At 47.2% G+C, this 22,611-nt stretch overlaps 2 protein-coding genes across 3 annotated transcripts in view; one reads left to right on the top strand and one right to left on the bottom strand.

Annotated features, from left to right (window-relative positions):
- Positions 1-13,503: 13,503 nt before the first annotated feature.
- LOC138350428 (octapeptide-repeat protein T2-like) lies at positions 13,504-13,851 on the bottom strand. The gene has a single exon (XM_069301065.1). The coding sequence runs from the start codon at positions 13,849-13,851 to the stop codon at positions 13,504-13,506; it is 348 nt and encodes a 115-aa protein (XP_069157166.1).
- A 7,925-nt stretch (positions 13,852-21,776) lies between these two features.
- The window catches only part of LOC123769779 (uncharacterized), a 48,826-nt gene continuing 47,991 nt past the window's right edge, over positions 21,777-22,611 (top strand). For both annotated transcript variants that reach the window (XM_045761029.2, XM_045761028.2), the window contains exon 1: positions 21,777-22,000. The gene's annotated coding sequence lies outside the window, so the exon portion shown is untranslated. The remainder of the gene's footprint in view (positions 22,001-22,611) is intronic.

Genomic DNA, 22,611 nt, shown 5'->3' with positions numbered 1-22,611 from the left:
GTGTTAACTGAGGGTTAGTGTGATTTATTTTGTGCGCGAAACTATACTAGTCTTTGTAGACTTTCATGGCGTGATGAGGGGGATGTGTTCCTTGATGACGGGAGTGGTAGTGGAGATTGGAGGAGCGCTCTGGTTCCAGGCAAAACTAGAATTAAACATTGGGACTCTCAGTCGGCAGGGTTTCAATGTACGTGGAAACCTAGGAACAATTTTTTTTAACGGTGTGGGGTAAAATTGCTTTTGTAGGGGGGGGGGAGAGGGTATAATAGGATGTTCATTGCAACCCAACTGAATCAGTTGGCTGCTTATGCGGACGAAGGCCATTTTGGCATTATGGGATTGGCACTGCATTCGGTCCCTGGTGTGCTGTCCATTACTAAATGATCGATTGCAAATGGTAACCTTTTTCTTCCGGGGGAGGGCTTGCTCCTCGTTTGCCTTCCCTTGTTGGGCTGTGGTCGGGGAGGAATCGAAGACCATAATTAATCTCTCCCTTCCCCCCCCCCCCCCTTTCCTGAAGACTTGAGTGAACAGGCCCACGAGTCATCATCTGGAAGATCCATTCCCCTATTGCTTCTGGCGCTACAGCCTCACAGTTTCGTCGCTGCCGCCACGATGGTCCCTGATTTAGGACGAGGATGCAGCTCAGATTTGGTCGCCGTACTATAGAATGGATATAAATTCACTTGAACGTGTCCAGCGTAGGATGACAAAGTTAATTCCCCCATTTAGAAAGCTTTCATATGAAGAAAGATTAAAAACGCCTTTCCAGTGAATGCCATTTAAGCTAAGAGTTAGGGGTGACATGGCCATTCATCCACTTATAAACCTCTGTCATAACAAAGGGGATGTTAATAAGAATATTAAAAGTATCAACCCAAGACAACGAAGCAATGGGTATAAACTGGATAAGTTCAGATTTAGGAAAGACTTTGGTAAATACTGGCTCGATAACAGGGTTTTGTGGAACCAATTTTTTGGTTCCTTAAGCACCTTTTGTGCTTAAGGTGGTGGTGGTGGTGGGGGGTCTCTCGATTGTTTCAAATACGAGTGGGATTGGGTGGTTATAAGCTGCCTCGCATGGACAAATAAGTCTTTCTGCAAACAAATGAACAAATCCACAAGGGCCGTGACGAGGGTTCGAACCAGTGTCCGGGAGCATCCCAGACGCTGCCTTAATCGACTGAGCTACGACAGATTCGAATCCTCACGGCCCTTGTGGATTTGTTCATTTAATGCATCACACTATTGTGATTTGTGTGTAAGGCCTTTCTGCAGTTACCTTTGTTCCTATATTCTTATGTTCTTACCTAAATACACGTGTAGGTCTCTTTATCCTATGTTATGTCTGTCACAAGTTATTTCCCTAACTTTATTCCATAAATGTTGAAACGTATACAAAGGTCGCTCAAGGCAAATTCTTGCCAATTTCTTTTTATTTTGACGTGTTTTTTGCTCATGGATATTGCGCCCACTGGATACTGTTCCCCTGCTTCCCGCCTGTCGGAGCCGAGGGCACTGAAGACGCCCAGAGTGTTCCTAATTGGGTCACCAAACAACCCTCTAGACTCTAGAGGAACTGCCGGTGAGGGGTCGCAGATTCCCAGCAAGCAAAATGTTCCAAGCAAATGGTTCTTAATTCATTGCCACTTCAACGTCGTTGGCCCAGATTACTCCGGACAGTTAAGATGGTTTTGGTGTCGGGTGTCAAAACGCCTGGCACCCTCCCACCACAAACGCAAGAGTAGAGTGTGCTCGCCTGGCTCTGGGCGAAGGTGGACATGTCGCCTGTGAGCTCCTGGTTTACTGACGCGTGGTAGTTTGTGTGTGAGCGGACCCTTGGGGCTGTGGCGGCTGGAGGGATGGCGGCCCCCCTTCCCCCTGTGAAGTGGAGGGATACCATTGGACTAAAATTTACTGGCCCAACGTCTTACCCAGCAGTTGAGGTGGTGATGATTAACATGTTGCGGGTGGATGTCTGTGTGCGGCGTTCAACTTGTGTCGGGCATCGAGCTGTTGTGAAATTCTGCTCTACGGCTGTGTATCGTGACTTTGTGGACCGCTTTGACGGGAGGACGTTTACTCTGCCTGAGGGTGGTGTTCGGTGGAAGTGTCGGACAGGTACAGTAAGACTACCTATGTGGCAGTTTATGGTGTTCCCTTCGAGTTCTCTGATTCTCTTCTCCAACGTCACTTTACCCGGTGTGGGCGGGTCTTGAGTGTCCGGATGAATGCAGTCTTTTCCGGGCGGTGGAAGGGTGTTTCAAATGGGACCCGCACTGTGGCGCTGCGCTTGAAGGACCCCATTCCTTCGTCTCTCCTGCTTCTGGGCTTCATGATATGCGTATTCTATGGGGGTCAGCCCGGACTTGTTTTCGGTGTGGACTCTCAGGCCATCAGGCTGCGGGTTGTGATGCGATCCGGGTCGGGCCTGTGAATCTCTTCAAGGAGGAAGACTTTCCCCCGTTGGTGTTCCCGGACCTGTCGGAAGGTGCTACTGTGGTGAATAATACTTCCCAGTCGTCTGGTGCCTCGTTGCCGGTCTCTGATGCCAGCCTCGATGTGGTTGTAGGTGTCGGAGTGGAAGTTAGTGCATCCCTGGCTTCCACACCTCAGCCACCTCTGCCTGCCTCGTCTCCAGTCAAGTGTGGTGTGTGGTCTCGTGCCTCCGAACGTCGAGGCTGCGCCCCGGCCTGTACTGTCTCTGGCAGCTGTGTCTTCGGCCCGTGTCGACGTGCACGCTGGGATGTCTCTTGTGGTGTGTGGTCCTGTTCTCCGGGTTGATGAGGCTGCGATGTTGAGTGATCGTGCGCTGCGGGGAGCTGCGCGACCGACCGAAGGTTCTGCTACGGTGCCTCCTGGCGGGGGTGATAGTTCCGACGACCTGTGTCCAAGCGTTCGCGGCGAGCTTTGAGGCTGTCTCCGCCTTGTGGTGAGGCCTGGGCCGACGTCAGGGATTTTGGGGACTCAGGAAGTTCGTCTTCTGTGGATGATGATGTGGGCGACGATGTTGGAGTGCCTGCGGCTCCTGTGGGCCGTGTTGCAGCGGTGGTAGGTCCTGTGGTGGGACTGTCGCCTGGCCCTGGTCCGGTGTCTTCTCCGGCTGCCTCTGCGTCCCCGGTTGCTGGTTCCCCGAGCTGGGAGGTTGTGGCACCGGCCGAGGTTGCGGGAGAGGGAGAGGGACTTGGTGCTGGTTCTTAAGAAAGATTCTGTTCCGGCGGCTCCCGTGCCTCTGGCGCCCATGTCTGTGCCTTCCGCGCATCAGCCCTCAGTGATGCCGACAGCTGCGCGTCTGCCCTCTGCTCAGCCGTCCTTTGTTACTTCCCCCCCCCCCCCCTGCGGTGTCGGCCCCTGCATCATCGCCCTCTGTGATTGTGTCCCCTGCGCCTCTGCCCGCTATGTTGCCGCCCTGTGTCCGGCCGGCTCCTGTGCTTCAGTCCCGTGTAGTTCTACCGTCTGCACCGAAGAGCTCTGTACGGCCTCTTCCCGTGACTTCCGCCCCCGTGGTGGAGGGCGCCGATCTGGATGTTCCAGACATCATGCATCGTCCGCGAGGATCACGTAGTCACGTTAACGCGTCTGCGGAATTGTGGGCTCAGTGGGATGCCTACAGGAAGAAGTACCCGCGTCGTTTCTATCCGGATAAATATGATGATGATTAACTGTGTGTGTGGTTCTTGCTTTGTGTTGATTTATTTATTTGTTTTGATGAGCTATGTGATACGGGTTATTTTTTCATGTGTTTCTTGCCTGGTTATTGTTGGGTTATGCTCTAGTGCTTTTTCTTTTCTGACTGTATTTCATTGTTACCTATGTTTATGATTCCATTTTGTGTATTGTATGACTTTTGTTTGTGTGTTCCTGTTCTGCAGTTTGTCAGTGTGTTTCTTGCTTTATACATGTGAATGATGCTGTTGATGTTTTTCTGTTTTGTTGTACAATAAGTGTGTTTCCCAAATAAAAAGAAACAATAATTATTATTCATTATTTTACGTTGCCTCAAGCTAATTAGATTTTCTTGAATTTTCTCTGAATATTGCTGCCCTCAGGCTGCTCAGAGGCAGTCAGAGATGTTAATCAATACCCTCCTTACGAGCAAATAATTTAGCTAAATTTGCAGCACTGTGCTCAGTCCCACAAGGTCTCCGTCCTCTGTGCTCAGTCCCACAAGGTCTCCGTCCTCTGTGCTCAGTCCCACAAGGTCTCCGTCCTCTGTGCTCAGTCCCACAAGGACTCCGTTCTCTGTGCTCAGTCCCACAAGGTCTCCGTTCTCTGTGCTCAGTCCCACAAGGTCTCCGTCCTCTGTGCTCAGTCCCACAAGGTCTCCGTTCTCTGTGCTCAGTCCCACAAGGTCTCCGTCCTCTGTTCTCAGTCCCACAAGGTCTCCGTCCTCTGTGCTCAGTCCCACAAGGTCTCCGTCCTCTGTGCTCAGTCCCACAAGGTCTCCGTCCTCTGTGCTCAGTCCCACAAGGTCTCCGTCCTCTGTGCTCAGTCCCACAAGGTCTCCGTCCTCTGTTCTCAGTCCCACAAGGTCTCCGTCCTCTGTGCTCAGTCCCACAAGGTCTCCGTCCTCTGTGCTCAGTCCCACAAGGTCTCCGTTCTCTGTGCTCAGTCCCACAAGGTCTCCGTTCTCTGTGCTCAGTCCCACAAGGTCTCCGTTCTCTGTGCTCAGTCCCACAAGGTCTCCGTTCTCTGTGCTCAGTCCCACAAGGTCTCCGTTCTCTGTGCTCAGTCCCACAAGGTCTCCGTCCTCTGTGCTCAGTCCCACAAGGTCTCCGTCCTCTGTGCTCAGTCCCACAAGGACTCCGTTCTCTGTGCTCAGTCCCACAAGGTCTCCGTTCTCTGTGCTCAGTCCCACAAGGTCTCCGTCCTCTGTGCTCAGTCCCACAAGGTCTCCGTTCTCTGTGCTCAGTCCCACAAGGTCTCCGTCCTCTGTGCTCAGTCCCACAAGGTCTCCGTCCTCTGTGCTCAGTCCCACAAGGTCTCCGTTCTCTGTGCTCAGTCCCACAAGGTCTCCGTCCTCTGTGCTCAGTCCCACAAGGTCTCCGTTCTCTGTGCTCAGTCCCACAAGGTCTCCGTTCTCTGTGCTCAGTCCCACAAGGTCTCCGTCCTCTGTGCTCAGTCCACCAAGGTCTCCGTCCTCTGTGCTCAGTCCACCAAGGTCTCCGTTCTCTGTGCTCAGTCCCACAAGGTCTCCGTCCTCTGTGCTCAGTCCCACAAGGTCTCCGTCCTCTGTGCTCAGTCCACCAAGGTCTCCGTTCTCTGTGCTCAGTCCCACAAGGTCTCCGTCCTCTGTGCTCAGTCCCACAAGGTCTCCGTTCTCTGTGCTCAGTCCCACAAGGTCTCCGTCCTCTGTGCTCAGTCCCACAAGGTCTCCGTCCTCTGTGCTCAGTCCACCAAGGTCTCCGTTCTCTGTGCTCAGTCCCACAAGGTCTCCGTCCTCTGTGCTCAGTCCCACAAGGTCTCCGTTCTCTGTGCTCAGTCCCACAAGGTCTCCGTTCTTTGTGCTCAGTCCCACAAGGTCTCCGTTCTCTGTGTTCACTCCCACAAGGTCCAATTACTGTCCATTCCCAGGATGCAAGAACTGTATAATAAATTGATTGCTTTGGTAATTATTAATTAATAATTTTTTTCACGTATTACCCAATACTCATCGGCTATTTGAAGGTGGGGTGCAGAGTACATGGTGATACAGGGTACAGAGTACATGTGGAGGGTACAGAGTACATGTGGAGGGTACAGAGTACATGTGGAGGGTACAGAGTACATGTGGGGGTACAGAGTACATGTGGCGATACAGGGTACAACCCCACAACAGACTGACTAACTCCTGGGTACCTACTCACTGCTATGTAAACAGATTCATTAGGTGAAAGGAAATGTGCCCAACCTTTTCTGTCCCGTCCGGGATTCGGACCAGAAATTCTCGATTGTGCGTCAAGAATGATCCCGTCTGTACTACCGGGATCCTAGCACAGCAAAGGGTGCACGTAGTGGTACAGAGTAAATTTTGCGGTAAAGAGTACACATGCAGATGCAGAGTACAGGTGGGGGTAAAGAGTACATACAGGGGTACATATGGAAGAACAAGGTGCACGTGGTGGTACAGAGGGCATGTGCTGGTAGTATTGGATCCAATACCCATTTCGTGGGTGTTGTGGTCCCTATTCCCATCCTATGAACGGTATTGGTCCCCCATACCCATTCTGTGGATGATAGTGTAGAGTACCCTACGCTAAGCGTTTTCATTATTTCATAATGTACGATCCATTTTCTTTAATATGTTTAGAGCATATTCTATTGTGTATATAATAATTTGGCGCCAATTGAAATATTTACAGATAATAATTCTTTTAAAATAATTCTGATTCTGATATACAAATAATATTTCTTGGAATAATTATTATAATTTACTGATAATTACCAAGGTTTCTCAGAACTAAACTACGAGCCTTTAGTAGGATGTAGCTGATCCATGACATTCGAATAGGATGGAAAATATTAGGCAAATTTCTCCTTCAGAAAGTTGTGTAAGGAATCATTCAGAACCTTGTATACCTCATATGTCAGACCAATACTGGAATATGCATCTCCAGCCTGGAGTCCATATCTAGTCAAACACAAAACGAAGTTAGAAAAGGTTCAGAGGTATGCCACCATGCTAGTCCACGAGCTGAGAGGTATGAGCTACGAGGAAAGATTACTATAACTGAATCTCGCGACACTGGAAGAAAGAAAAGTTAGGGGAAACATGATCACTACCTATAAGATTCTTAGAGGAATTGACAATGTACATAAATATAAACTGTTTAGCATTGGTGGGACACAAACAAGGGGAAACAGGTGGAAATTTAGTAACATGAGCAACAAAGCAATGAGCAACAAGACATTAGAAAGAACTTTTTCAGTGTCAGAGTAGTTAACAGATGGAATGCATTAGGCAGTAATGTGGTGGAGACTGACTCCATACACAGTTTCAAATGTAGATATGATAGAGCCCAGTAGGCTCAGGAACCTGTACACCAGTTGATTGACAGTTGAGAGGCGGGAACAAAGAGCCAGAGTTCAACCTCCACACGCACAAGTAGGTGCGGACACCAGAAGTGGGAATGGAAAATTTCAATTATCGTTCAAAATTGATCAAACAGACTATTCTGGCGTCTACGGCGATGGGACGGGTACTATGGGACGGGTACTATGGGACGTGAGGAAGGGTTGGTGCCTGGTGAGAGCTAATAACTCTAAATCTACCACAGGGAAACACTGAGCATTAGCAGCATAGGAACTATGAGCATTATGTGACATAAATACTATGGTGGTACCGAGGACAGGTTGCTCTCTCACTCACTCACTCTCTCACTCTCTCTCTCTCACTCACTCACTCACTCTCTCTCTCTCTCTCTCTCTCTCTCTCTCTCTCTCTCTCTCTCTCTCTCTCTCTCTCTCTCTCTCTCTCTCTCACACGTACGTTCTCCCATACTAATAAGCCCCATGTAATTACCTAGCTTTCTCCCAGCACGTTGTTGCGAACCCCTCCTCTTCCCCACCTAAAAAAAGCATCGCATTACATGCTATAGAGACTTAGTTGGCTCATTATCCATCCCTACCATATACCCCCAGCAGACACGCAACATAACCACAACGTCGATACAACGTAATAACGTTAAAAATACGTCTTCACGTCGTGTGCTTTGTGTGTGTGTGTGTGTGGGGGGGGGGGGGGGGGGGGGGGGGGGGGGGGGGGGGGGGGGTAACAGCCCAACGTAACAAAAACTTGTTCTTGTGTGCCCCTATCTGCGGTAACAGCCGCTCCACCAACGTGGGTCCTGGGACAGGCACGGAACCTAATAGGCAGAGGGGGCCCTTAATGTGTATAATTACGGAGCGATTTATGCCAGCAGGAATAGCCGGAATGTGCAGCGAAGGCCAGCTTGGATCCTGGATGGGGGTGGTCCTGTATGACCCTGCAGGTTTCTACTTTCGATTCTACTCTGGTCTTTAGAGAAAATTACTAGGGGCCGTGAGAAGGATTCGAACCTATGCTGAAGGTTCTCCTAAGCAAACGTTTTAGACCACTACACCACGACATGGGTCAAAAATCACTGCAAGCTGTGATTCAACAGAAGCCTTTAGTGTTCCGGAGGCTTATACTGAAGCCTTCCCAAGGCTTCACACAATTCCTTGATGCTCACTGGCTTGTAGTGTAGGACTGTCATCCACACTTCCCCTGGAAATAAACATTCCATTCACCTGGGGACTATAGAAGACTCGAACCGTGGACCCCACCTGTGTGTGAGGCCGAAGCTCTATCGACTAAGCTATTGAGTAGTCATAATAAGGAAAGTTTCCTGCTGCAAAACTGGAATTTTCGACTTTTCATTTCGACAGGGAGTGTGTGAGGGGAAAGTATGAGAGAGATTGTGAGGGAAGTGTACAAATGTTCTCTCTAGTTATCTTACATACTACACAGTATTATCTTAGAGATTATACAATGAACATTAATTATCTTAGATACTGCACAGCGTACAATAACTATCTTAGATACTTTCCACAGGACCCACGTGCATTGGTGTTCCATAGTACAGTTACCTTGTCCTGGTATCCTCTGGGGGGAATAAAAATTGTCTGGCTGGCGCAGCCTACAGCGTCACGCTGCCTCAACCATGTGTTCACAAGCTCACTGAACTCTTTACGAGCCATTTGCAGCAATTACAAGCCAATTACAAGCCAGTTTACACCACTTGCTGGTTGGTCAGCAGGTGGCTCTTGTGGTGACGTCAGCAATCCTTCAGAGGCTGACGTGGACCCTAAAACCTAACCAAAACCTGAAAATTTTAATTTTAAGAGTAAAATATGATTAATTCACCCATTTAGTTTACCTATTACGTGAACATTCCCGAAAACAATTTCCCTCTTTTCCCGTCAATCTGCGTTTGTTCAGAGATCAGGGGTAGAGCGACGGTCTCGGCTCATGCAGGTCGGGGTTCAATCCCCGACCGTCCAAGCGGTTGGGTACCAGTCCATCCCCTCCGTCCCATCCCAACTCCTTATCCTCATATTCCTTCCAAGTGCTATATAGTCGTAATGGCTTGGCGCTTTCTCCTCATAGTTACCTTCCCCTCAGAGGCAAGGGAGGTAATTATCACGCGTCAATCCATTACGACTATATAGCACCTGGAAGGGGGTCAGGATAAGGATTTGGAATGGGACGAAGGGTGGGATAGGAATGGTTTCCCAACCACTAGGACGGTCGTGGATTGAACGCCGACCTGTATGAACCGAGACCGTCGCTCTACCGTCCAGCCCAAATGGCTGGCCTTCCCTTCAGAGATCAAATTTAACTTTTCTTGTTAGAGTCGTATATATGAAATTTCTGGTGGATTAAACTAGGAGCTGCCTCGTACGGGGTGAAAGAGCTGCTGCTGTTCCCCCATATTCGTATGTTAGTGGAATGGCATGACGACCACAGACAGGCATTTAGATGGTGAGAAGGGAATACTACCTTCCCCCACCTGGTCAGGGCGGAAAGACTTCTCTAATATTAACCTGACTGGGAAGGTGCTGTTTAGAAATGATATTGTCGGATGAGTCGAGTATTTCCGCGCCTCTCTCTCTCTCTCCAGCGAGAGAGAGAGAGAGAGAGAGAGAGAGAGAGAGAGAGAGAGAGAGAGAGAGAGAGAGAGAGAGAGAGAGAGAGAGAGAGAGAGAGAGATGGATAAATGGATGTTATAGGCCTAATGCAAAGAAGATACATGTTGCCACTCCGCACGGGGGACAGAGAGAAACAGAAGGAGCGACCTCAGAGCCACAGGAAGGAGGCTGAGAGCCGCTGGTGTATTACTAAATGTTTCAGAGATTTTCTTTTTGTAATTAACACATTGAAGTACATCTGCATTTGAGCCGCTGCCCTAGACTATATGAAGGGGAGTACAGTGTGTGTCAACAAGCTGTTGACAAGCTACGTGATGCTAAAATCCCCATCACACAGGATGGTTAGTCATACATGTGATAAGTAGTCTGCACTGGAAAATGTTGAGTGCATTATGAGGATATCCTCAAGAACACGAGAGTGAATAAAGTAATTGCAAAGCTCCGGGTATCTCAAGCCAACGGGTCTGCGTGGTCTGTTTCAGAGATGCACTCCGCGGGCCACACAAGTCTTCGGCGGAGGGAATGAAGAATGCGACGCTTGTCTCATGGTTGTGTACTGGAGACTGGGGGGATACCTCCTGCCACCTCCAGCAGGTGGCAGGCTGTTACGAGGTGACCTCCAACAGGCGGCCCCACGCGGGACTGTCTTGCAAGGCGTGTCAGCAGATGTCAGCGGTCTCTGACGTAGGCAAGCAAGGCAACACCACGGTCCAGGATGTGCGGCGGCGGCTGGACGCGGGGCTGAAGGCCGCGTTAGCCTGGCGTGAACTTGTTCGGCCCCTGGAGGACCTCGCCCAACACACACCCTGACCACATGCCCGTGGGCACGATAGCCACCAGCGGTGCGTTGAGTCAACGCTGCATCAACGTTAGGTCAACATTGATGAACGCTGATTCGGGTTTGAATTGACGATTGATGCTCTTGGATATTGTCCCCGCTGGAAACGTTTTTGAACGTCGGTACAACTTTGTAACAATGGGAACAAAATGGTGAATATGACGAAATTACGTTGTGTGTTTGGTGTTCCAGGCGAGGGGAGGGAGGGAGAGAGAGAGAGAGAGAGAGAGAGAGAGAGAGAGAGAGAGAGAGAGAGAGAGAGAGAGAGAGAGAGATCCTCTCTCTCTCTCTGTATGCTGGAGTGGGGGTCCCTCGCCTCGTCCCAGTGCGCACAATATCCCACACCAACGCCAGTTCAACGCCTAATAAACATCGACGGTGACTTATCGTTGACTGAACGTCGAACCAACGCCACTCTTGGGTATTGTGCCCAATGGGTTGTTGCTACAATCTGGACCACACTACACCTCCCGACACTCACACACCGGAGGCACACATAAACAGGATAACATCAGCAGCATATGCGACGCTGTCAAATATCAGAACATCGTTTGGAAAACTGAATCAGGACTTCTTCAAAGCAATCCACACAACCATTGTTAGATCAAAACTGGAATATGCAGCACCGGCATGGAATCCGCACCTTGTGAAGCCCAAACTATATCTCTCAACTCTAGAGGATAAGAGGAACATAAGGGGTATGATCACAACATACAAGATACTGAGGGGAATAGATAAGGTGGACATGAACAGCCTCTTTGGACTGAGAGAAAGGCAGGACAGCAGGAAGCTGGAAACGGAAAGGAACCGAAAGGGCGTAAGAGAGTACTCGTACCCAGTACAGGTAGTTAACAAGTGGAATGTTCTAAGAGGAAGTTGTGGAAGCCACCTCCATCCACAACTTTAAGGCCCGATTCGCCAAAGCATTTGATAGTCAGAATTGTTAAATTGAAACGCAGCAGGTACAAGGCTAGCAGGCTGGGCATGAAGACCTATATAGACCGTGAACACTGATAGGTATACGGAGACAGTCTTCAAGGAACGTAGTTTCTAGGAAGCATATCATCTAGCTTTCTAAACGATGGCACTTCAGTTTAAATACTAACTACAGTAATAATTCTGATCTCAATAAAAACATATTAATACTAGTATTAATAGTAGCAGAAGTGATATTAATAGCAGTAGTAATATTAATTGTAGTAATGGTGGTGGTAGAAGAGTGGTGGTGGTGGTAGTGGTGTTGGTGGTAGCAGGTCAGGTATGAAGGTCGTGGCAATTGTCGTTGGTGGTGACCGTGTCCAGGGCGTGTCCAGGGCGGTCGAGAGTTGTGACGTCAAGCTGGCCATGGCGTCCCCCCCACCCCCATATCGTCAGAACCCCCAACCCCCCACCCCCCACCCCACCCATTCCCCACTCCGGCCCCCTCCCATCCTCCCCACCCACCCAGGCCCCCCACCCGTCACCCACCCCGTCTGGGCAAACACCAGAATTACTGCTAACAAATATTAGAAATTTGTAGCTGTGGCTGATCTAAGGAGACGGGTCTAAAACCCGCCCCCGGAATGAACACTCTGACGTCATAGTGACGTCAGTGGGTTAGGTTAGGATAGATTGAGTTAGATTAGGTTCAGATAAGTTAGGTTACGATAGGTTGAGATTAGGTAATTAACAGGAGAAGTTTGAGTTATGTTAGGTTAGATTTCATTAGGTTAGCTTAGGTTGGGTTAGGATATGATGAGCTAGATAAGGTTATTCTGGGTGACAATAGGTTAGGTTAGGATAAGTTAGGTTGGGTTAGGTTAGGTTTAGAGATTATCGACGCCGCACAGGGAAAACTCACACCTTTCTTTTAGACTTGACCGTTGTAGGGGTCATAATCCTGACGTGCAAGATCCCGGCCACCACTTGAAAAACAGCCTCGGTGGCAAAAAAAAAAAAGTTTATAAATAAACACAGATATAAACAGCTAAAGGCCCAGGCGGGACCAAAGAGCCGAAGCTCAACCCCCGCAAGAACAAGTGAGTACAGATTTTCTGGAACACAGAGTTTGGGGTCAAGACTATATACTCTCTGATCTAAGTGATGCGAGCTACGAGGCCAAACTAAGGGAGCTGAGCTACGAGGACAAACTAAGGGAGCTGAGCTACGAGAACAAACTAAGGGAGCTGAGCTACGAGGACAAACTGAGGAAGCTGAGCTACGAGGACAAACTAAGGGAGCTGAGCTACGAGGACAAACTAAGGGAGCTGAGCTACGAGGACAAACTAAGGGGACTGAACATTATATCAGTGCTCCCTCTCCTGCTGCTAAACTTATATATATATATATTCCTCACTTGATCCTCACCCTCCCAACACATTGCGCCCTCCAGCGGTAACCACAACCTTAAACAAGTTATCCGGACTGCTCATCTATGTCCCCGAAGGGCGAGTCTGGGACCTGGAAAACAGAAGGAAGCTCCTCTTGATAGACTCGGCCATCCCTGTACCTGAAAGACGTGGCTAGAAACTGGAAAATACTGACAGGAATCACTTTTTGTTAGACAATGGCCATCCCTGTACCCGAAGGACCAGACTGGAAACTGGAAAGCACCGACAGGAAACTCTTATGGATGGGAACTGTCATTACTGAGGTCGTACAAGATTATCATTGAACGCGTATGTTGAATGTCTCGCTTGGAAGATTGGAAGTCTAGATACAACATCATGCAGACTTTCTTTTGCCATAATCAATATATATATATATATATATATATATATATATATATATATATATATATATATATATATATATATATATATATACACGAGTATAAAATAGCCGAGAGACGCTGATAGGGTTGATGAGCTCTACAACCATAATAATTTTTTTATGCCCTGGCTAGGGTAGGCTGGGGCATGTATTCGTGCCCTGTACCCTTGTGTTTATTAAACCAACAAAAACAAACACACACACACACACATACGCACTTCCTTGTTTTTTTTTATTTTATTGGTCGTGTTTTTTTTTTTATCTTAGGTGAGTGGAGAGTGTTTTAATGAGTTAATTGATACTCTTATTTCCTCTTTCTTCATCCTCTTATCTTTGTTCCTCTCCTTCCGTCTCTGTTCCTCTCCTTCCGTCTCTGTTCCTCTCCTTCCGTCTCTGTTCCTCTCCTTCCGTCTCTGTTCCTCTCCTTCCGTCTCTGTTCCTCTCCTTCCGTCTCTGTTCCTCTCCTTCCGTCTCTGTTCCTCTCCTTCCGTCTCTGTTCCTCTCCTTCCGTCTCTGTTCCTCTCCTTCCGTCTCTGTTCCTCTCCTTCCGTCTTTGTTCTTCTTCCGTCTCTGTTCCTCTCCTTCCTTCTGTGTTTCTCTTCTTCCCTCATTACTAATACTTCCCATTTTTAAGGGATAAATAGGTTCCGTAAAAATAGTGACGGTTTACGAGAGAGAACGGGACGCCAAGCCAAGCCTCTTTATATACTAAAGAGTCACCCATCGTCCCATTTCGTACGGAATTGACCAATCCGTTAAAAATGCGACGCATTAGTAACATTTTAAGCGTCGTAATACTGACGTTTTCTGTGTATATCTGCCTCGATAGGTTAATTAGGTCTGTTGCTCGGGCTCGCACGTTACTGCTAGGTGAACAGATGGATTAGGTGAAAGGAAATGTCCCACAATCACTTTTGTCCCGACTGGGATTCGAACCCGGAATTCTCGAGACCACCCCCCAACCCCAAGATGATTAATAATATTTCCCTTGATCCCTTCCCTAGAACCTAATTATTTACAAATTTATTTACAAATCGTTTTACAATGTTATTTACTAAGGTAAATAATTAGTCGGTCTTTTGGATAGATGTGGTGGGGTACTCACCTAGTTGAGTATAAACTCTTATACTCTTATACCCACCATATACACCTAGGGTGTATATGGTGGGGTATATACACCCCATATACACCATATACACCTCACTATATACACCCCACCATATACACTTAGGGGTGTATATGGTGGTGTGTATGTAGTGGGATATAGTATAAGTGTTTCGTTAAGAGTTTATACTTTTACGAGCAGTTTATACTCTTTTTTTTTTTAAACGAGCAAGTTTTACGAGCAGTTTATACTTTTTTGACCAGTACGAGTGCTTCGTCTAGTACGAATGTTTCATCTAGAACTAGTAAGGACGTTTCGTCAAGGTCTTTTGTACTCACACTTCTAACAAACAACAAGATTAATGATGACCACTTTCTATTTGTGCCTGCAACAGGCTCGAACTGTCAACTCTCGGACTCCGCCTTTCTAATCAATCTATTTTTCCTCAATTTTGTCTATTATGCCAAGAGCTAATAGCTCGATTCTGCAGACATAAATAGTAAACACACACACACACACACACACACACACACACACACACACACACACACACACACACACACACACACACATACACATACACATACACATACACACACACACATACACACATACACACACACACACACACACACACACACACACACACACACACACACACACACACACACACACACACACACACACACACACACAGGGGAATCGACCGGGTAAACAAGGATAAACTATTCAACACAGGTGGGACGCGAACAAGGGGACACAGGTGGAAACTGAGTACCCACATGAACCACAGGGACGTTAGAAGGAACTTTTTCCGTGCCAAGAGTAGTTAACGGATGGAATGCATTAGGCAGTGATGTGGTGGAGGCTGACTCCATACACAGTTTAAATGTAGATATGATGGAGCCCAGTAGGCTCAGGAATCTGTACACCAGTTGATTGACAGTTGAGAGGCGGGACCAAAGAGCCAAAGCTCAATCCCCGCAAGCACAAATAGGTGAGTACACACACACACCCACACACACACACCCACACACACACACACACACACACACACACACACACACACACACACACACACACACACACACACTCACACACACTCACACTCACACACACACATGCACACTTCCAGGGTGGAAGTTGGAAACTCAGATTAGTCACAGAGATGTAAGTAAGTTTTCCTTGAGCCTGAGAGTAATGTAAAAATGGAATGTACTTAAGGAGCAGGTTGTGGAATAAAAATTCTTTTCACAATTTTGAAACTAGATATGATAGGGAAATTGGACCGGAATCATCGCTGTAAACAACCGATGGCTCGAAAGGCGGGATCCAAGAATCAATGTTCTATCCTGCAGACACAAATAGGTGAGTACAAATAGGTAAGTACACAGACAGAAAAAGATCTAGGAGTTGATATCACACCAAACCTGTCTCCTGAAGCCCACATCAAAAGAATAACATCTGCGCCGTATGCAAGGCTGGCTAACATTAAAACTGCCTTCAGAAATCTGTGTAAAGAATCCTTCAGAACCTTGTATACCACATATGTAAGGCCAATCCTGGAGTATGCGCCCCCAGCATGGAGCCCGTACCTTGTCAAGCACAAGATAAATCCCCCAAAAGTTCAGAGGTATGCCACTAAGCTAGTTCCAGAACTAGGCATGAGTTACGAGGTAAGGTTGAGGGAACTGCACCTCACGTCGCTGGAAGACAGAAGAGCCCGGGGAGACATGATCACCACATTCAAAATTCTCAGGGGGAATTGACAGGGTAGACAAGGATGGATTATTTAACACGGGTGGTACACGCACAAGGGAACACAGGTGGAAGCTGAGTACCCATATGAGCCACGGAGACATTAGAAAGAACTTTTTCATTGTCAGAGTAATTAGTAATTGGAATGCACTAGGAAGTGATGTGGTAGAGGCTGACTCTATACACAGTTTCAAATGTAGATATGATAGAGCTTGAGAAGTTCAGCAATCTGTATACAAGTAGATTGATGGTTGAGAGGCGGGACCAAAAAACCAAAGCTCAACCCCCGCAAGCACAATTAGGTGAGTAAACACACACACACACACACACACACACACACACACATGTGTGGATACTTAAAGAGGCAGCGCAGGCTCTCAGCGTGCCTCTGGCAATGATCTTCAATGAGTCACTTATGTCGGGAGAATTGCCCAGTTGCTGGAAGGAGGCAAATGTCGTACCGATTTTCAAAAAGGGGGATAGGGAGGAGGCACTTAACTACAGACCCGTATCACTGACAAGCATCCCCTGCAAAATACTTGAAAGAATAATTAGGCTAAGACTTGTTGAGCACCTGGAGAGCATTGGGTTTGTAAACAAGCACCAACATGGGTTCTGGACAGGGAAATCATGCCTAACAAACCTTTTAGAATTCTATGATAAAGTAACAAGGATAAGGCAGGACAGAGAAGGCTGGGCAGACTGCATATTTCTTGACTGCCAAAAGGCCTTTGATACGGTACCGCACATGAGACTGCTATACAAACTTGAGAGGCAGGCAGGAGTAAGCGGAAAGGCCCTAGTATGGGTGAAGAACTACCTAACAGGAAGGAGCCAGAGGGTAATGGTAAGGGGCGAAAAGTCGGACTGGCGAACAGTAACAAGTGGAGTACCTCAAGGATCGGTGCTGGGACCAATCCTCTTTCTAATTTACGTAAATGATATGTTTACAGGAGTGGAATCATACATGTCGATGTTTGCAGATGACGCAAAATTAATGAGAAGAGTTGTGACAGACGAGGATTGTAGGATCCTCCAAGAGGACTTAAACAGGCTGCAGAGATGGTCAGAGAAATGGCTACTGGAGTTTAACACCAGTAAATGTAAAGTTATGGAAATGGGATCAGGTGACAGGAGACCAAAGGGACAGTACACAATGAAGGGGAACAGCCTACCTGTAACGATTCGAGAAAGAGACCTGGGAGTGGATGTGACACCTAATCTAACTCCTGAGGCACATATAAATAGGATAACGACAGCAGCGTACTCTACACTGGCGAAAATTAGAACTTCATTCAGAAACCTAAATGAGGAAGCTTTTAGGGCGCTTTACACTGCCTACGTGAGACCCGTCTTAGAGTATGCCGCGCCATCATGGAGCCCCCACCTGAAGAAACACATAAAGAAACTGGAGAAGGTTCAGAGGTTTGCGACGAGGCTTGTCCCAGAGCTACGAGGGATGGGATATGAAGAGCGGCTGAAGGAACTGAACCTTACGACACTAGAGAAAAGAAGGGAGAGAGGAGATATGATAGGGACATATAAAATACTCAGGGGAATTGACAAAGTGGAAATAGATCAAATGTTCACACGTAATAATAACAGAACGAGGGGACATGGGTGGAAACTGGAAACTCAGATGTGTCACAGAGATGTTAGGAAGTTTTCTTTTAGCGTGAGAGTAGTAGAAAAATGGAATGCACTTGGGGAACAGGTTGTGGAAGCAAATACTATTCATACTTTTAAAACTAGGTATGATAGGGAAATGGGACAGGAGTCATTGCTGTAAACAACCGATAGCTAGAAAGGCGGGATCCAAGAGTCAATGCTCGATCCTGCAAGCACATATAGGTGACATATAGGTGAGTACACACACACACACTATAACAATAAAAACACACAATAAAATTAAAAATAATTATAATTATTAATTAACAATATAATTGAGAGGGCAGCCTCTGCTGCCTGGAGAATTCGATCCCATCTGCTCATCATGGAGGACTTCAATCACGAAAGAATAGACTGGGAGAACAAGGAACCGCATGGAGTAGAGGAAACATGGAGAGCTAAACTACTGGAGGTGGCAACAAAAAACTTTTTAAGCCAGCATGTCAGGGAACCAACACGAATGAGGGGAAACGATGAACCAGCGAGACTCGACCTAGTCTTCACTCTAAATGACTCCGACATAAGGGAAATTGACTTCGTGGCCCCAGTAGGAATGAGCGATCACAGTGTACTGACGTTTGAGTATCTGGTCGAAGAAGGGTTAAAATACTCGAGGAAGGGAACTAAAAACAAAAGGCTAGCATTCCGTAAGGGAAACTATGAGGAGATAAGAAAATCCCTAATGGATATAACATGGGAAACAGAGCTCAGGGGAAAGACGGCCCAAGACATGATGGAATACATCACGAAGAAGTGTAAAGAGGCAGCAGACAAGTTTATCCCGGCCCAAAAGGAAAAAAAATGAAATGCAGATGAGAAACCCATGGTTTAATCAGAGATATAAGCTAGCTAAGCAATTAAGTACAAGAGCGTGGAGAAACTATAAAAATAACAGGACACTTGAGAGCAGAGAAGGTTACCAGAGAGCCAGGAATGAATATGTCAGGGTGACAAGAGAGGCAGAAGGGCAATATGAAAATGACATAGCAAACAAGGCTAAGACTCAACCTGAATTGCTGCACAGCCACATCAGGAGAACGACAACAGTGAAGGAACAGGTAATGAAACTGAGGATAGGGGCAGACAGATTCATTACAAACGACAAAGTGTGCGAGGAAGTCAATAAGAAATTCCAGGAAGTCTTCTGAGTAGAGCAAGGAGAAGTTCCAGAGATAAGAGAAGGAATAGTTAACCAGGCATCACTAGAGGAGTTTGAGATTACCATTGGGGATGTTAGGAAGCTTTTGCTAGAACTGGATGTGACAAAGGCTATAAGCTCAGATGGATATATCGCCATGGATACTAAACGAAGGGCAGAAGCACTGTACCTGCCACTCTCCATGGTGTATAACAAATCACTGGTAACATGTGAACTGCCAAAAATTTGAAAGACGGCAAACGTAGTCAAGATATTCAAGAAAGGGGATAGACAGGAGGCACTGAACTACAGGCCAGTGTCCCTAACTTGCATACCATGCAAGTTAATGGAGAAGATTGTGCGAAGAAAACTAGTGGACCATCTGGAGCGAAGAAACTTTGTGACACAACACCAACATGGTTTTAGGTGTGACGAGTCATGCCTCACAGGATTAATTGAATTCTACGATCAGGCAACAAGAATCAGGCACGAATGAGAGGAGTGGGCAGTCTGCATATTTTTGAATTGCCAGAAAGCCTTTGACACAGTGCCACACCCGAGACTAGTACGAAAGCTGGAGATGCAGGCAGGAGTGAAAGGGAAGGTACTCCATTGGATAAAGGAGTACCCAAGTAACAGAAGACAACGAGTCACTGTGAGGGGTGAGGTCTCAGATTGGCGAGGCGTCACCAGTGGAGTCCCGCAGGGGTCAGTCCTTGGACCTATACTGTTTCTGATATATGTAAATAATCTACCCGAGAGTATAGAATCATTCCTCTCACTGTTTCCTGATGATGCAAAAATTATGATGAGGACTAAGACGGAGGAAGATAGTATGAGGCTACAAGATGACCTACACAGACTGAATGAATGGTCCAACAAATGGCTACTAAAGTTCAACCCGAGTAAATGTAAGGTAATGAAACTAGGCAGTGGAAACAGGAGGCCAGACACAGGGTACAGAATGGGAAGAATGGGAGACTTCACTTCACTTCATGAAGTTAAGTCCTTCATGAAACGGACAGAAGGATCTAGGAGTTGATATCACACCAAACCTGAAGCCTTCATCAAAAGAATAACATCTGCGGCGTATGCAAGGCTGGCTAACATCATAACTGCCTTCAGGAACCTGTACACTAATTGTGTGTACACTAAGGAACCTGTACAGGAACACGAACCTGTCAGAACTAAGAGGCATGAGTTACGAGGACAGGCTACGTGAAATGCACCTCACGACACTGGAAGACAGAAGAGTAACGGGAGACTTGATCACTACCTACAAAATTCTCAGAGGAATTGACAGGGTAGATAAAGATAAACTGTTTAACACGGGCGGTACACCCACAAGGGGACACAGGTGGAAACTGAGTACCCAAATGAGTCACTGGGACGTTAGAAAGGACCTTTTAAGTGTCAGAGTAGTTAACAGGAGGAATGCATTAGGCAGTGATGTGGTGGAGGCTGACTCCATACACAGTTTCAAATGTAGATAAGATAGAGCCCAGTAGGCTCGGGAATCTGTACACCAGTTGACTGACAGTTGAGAGGCGGGACCAAAGAGCCAGAGCTCAACCCCCGCAAACACAACTAGGTGAGTACAACTAGGTGAGTACGCACATGCACACACCTGGGGGGGGGGGAAAGCCTGTGGCTGAGTGGACTTGAGACTTGAGTCCCAACAGCGCTTGGGACTCGTAATCCTAGGGTCCGGGTTCGATCCCCGGCGATGGCGGAAAACAAATGGGCAGAGTTTCTTTCACCCTGATGCCCCTGTTACCTAGCAGTAAATAGGTATCTGGTATCTGGGTAAATACAGTTGTTACTGGCTGCTGCTGCTGCTGCTGCTGTGTGTGTGTGTGTGTGTGTATGTGTGTGTGTGTGTGTGTGTGTGTGTGTGTGTGTGTGTGTGTGTGTATGTGTGTGTGTGTGTGTGTGTGTGTGTGTGTGTGTGTGTGTGTGTGTGAAAAAAAGCTGATTGACAGTTGAGAGGCGGCCGAAAGAGACGAGTTTTCGGCATCTAGCCAAGCACAACAAGGCGAATACAACTAGGTGAATACATCCCCAGGAAGCAGCCAGTATCAGCTATCTAGCTACCAGGTACTTATTTACTGCTAGGTGAAGAGAAGCATCAGGGTGGAAAGAAACTCTGCCCATTTGTTTCCGACCCCGCCGGGAATCGAACCCAGCCCCTTAGGACTACGACCCCCAGAGCACTGTCCACTCAGCCGCGAAACCCCCTGTGTGTGTGTGTGTGTGTGTGTGTGTGTGTGTGTGTGTGTGTGTGTGTGTGTGTGTGTGTGTGTGTGTGTGTGTGTGTGTGCGTGTGCGTGTGTAAGAACAGCGTGTGGGTGTGTGTCAAGGTCACGTGGTGCGGGGGAGTCTACCGCTGCCCTAGATACCCAGCCAGTCTCTCTTTCCATCTCTACCCCAGCATCCTCTCATCCTCTCTCTCACCCACCAGCATCCATTAATTCTCTCAAACACCAGCATCCTTTATCTCTCTCACACACCAACATATTCTCTTCCCTACAAACCAAGCATCTCTGCACTTAACCTCTTGAAAACAGCTCAACAGAATTCTCATCACATTTTTCAAAACCGAATGAATACTATAATCCGCCATACACAGGCTCGCCGACCCCCGAGTCATACACGTCTCACGTCACGGAACAAGTGTAAGCGACGAATAACATCGCCGTCGGGAACGACGGCCACGACACCAGTCCGCCCAGGAAGAAGTGAGGGCACTCGATCGCGCGCCGTAAAAACGAGGAAACGAAGAAGGTCATTTTGCAAGCGAGCGAGCGCGCGCGCGCGTGTGTGTGTGTGTATGCGTGCGTTAGAGGATGGTGGTGGATGGGGCTAGAGGCTGGCAGTGTCCGGAGGTCTGGCAGTAGTGGTCTAGCCAGCTAGCCACCAGACGCACGCGCGCACACCGCCCCCCTCGCTGCAGCTAAGTCAGGATCGAAGGAGCGCCTAGTGTACGGTGGCCTTACGATTACTTTAGATACGCGAGGTGGTCCATAGGTTCCTGGAACGCTTCGTCCAGCGACTGAATATTCCTGGATTTACCACACTGGCTGGACGTAAGGTAAGTCGATCTTGTTTATTTTTATTTTTTAACTTCTATGAACTGGGATGTAGTCAATATAGTGTTATTATTAATTTTGGGGGAAGTAATTCTCGGAATAATGATATACAAAATCGCTCTGCTGTTGGGCAAAACGGACCTAATATATATATATATATATATATATATATATATATATATATATGTCGTACCTAGTAGCCAGAACTCACTTCTCAGCCTACTATTCAAGGCCCGATTTGCCTAATAAGCCAAGTTTTCCTGAATTAATATATTTATTATAATATTTTTCTTATGAAATGATAAAGCAACCCTTTTCTCTATGTATGAGGTCAATTTTTTTTTATTGGAGTTAAAATTAACGTAGATATATGACCGAACCTAACCAACCCTACCTAACCTAACCTAACCTATATTTATAGGTAAGGTTAGGTTCGGTAGCCAAAAAAAGCTAGGTTAGGTTAGGTTAGGTAGGTTAGGTAGACGAAAAAACATTAATTCATGAAAACTTGGCTTATTAGGCAAATCGGGCCTTGAATAGTAGGCTGAGAAGTGCGTTCTGGCTATTAGGTACGACATATATATATATATATATATATATATATATATATATG

This window comes from Procambarus clarkii, chromosome 45, assembly GCF_040958095.1.
Source record: "Procambarus clarkii isolate CNS0578487 chromosome 45, FALCON_Pclarkii_2.0, whole genome shotgun sequence".
NCBI classification, from domain to species: Eukaryota; Metazoa; Arthropoda; class Malacostraca; order Decapoda; family Cambaridae; genus Procambarus; species Procambarus clarkii.
This window is presented reverse-complemented; position numbering and strand designations above follow the sequence as displayed.

Bases quoted from the DNA above. Each gene is read 5' to 3' on its own strand.
- LOC138350428 (XM_069301065.1), bottom strand. From the start codon at position 13,851: ATGAGGGAAGAAGAGAAACACAGAAGGAAGGAGAGGAACAGAGACGGA.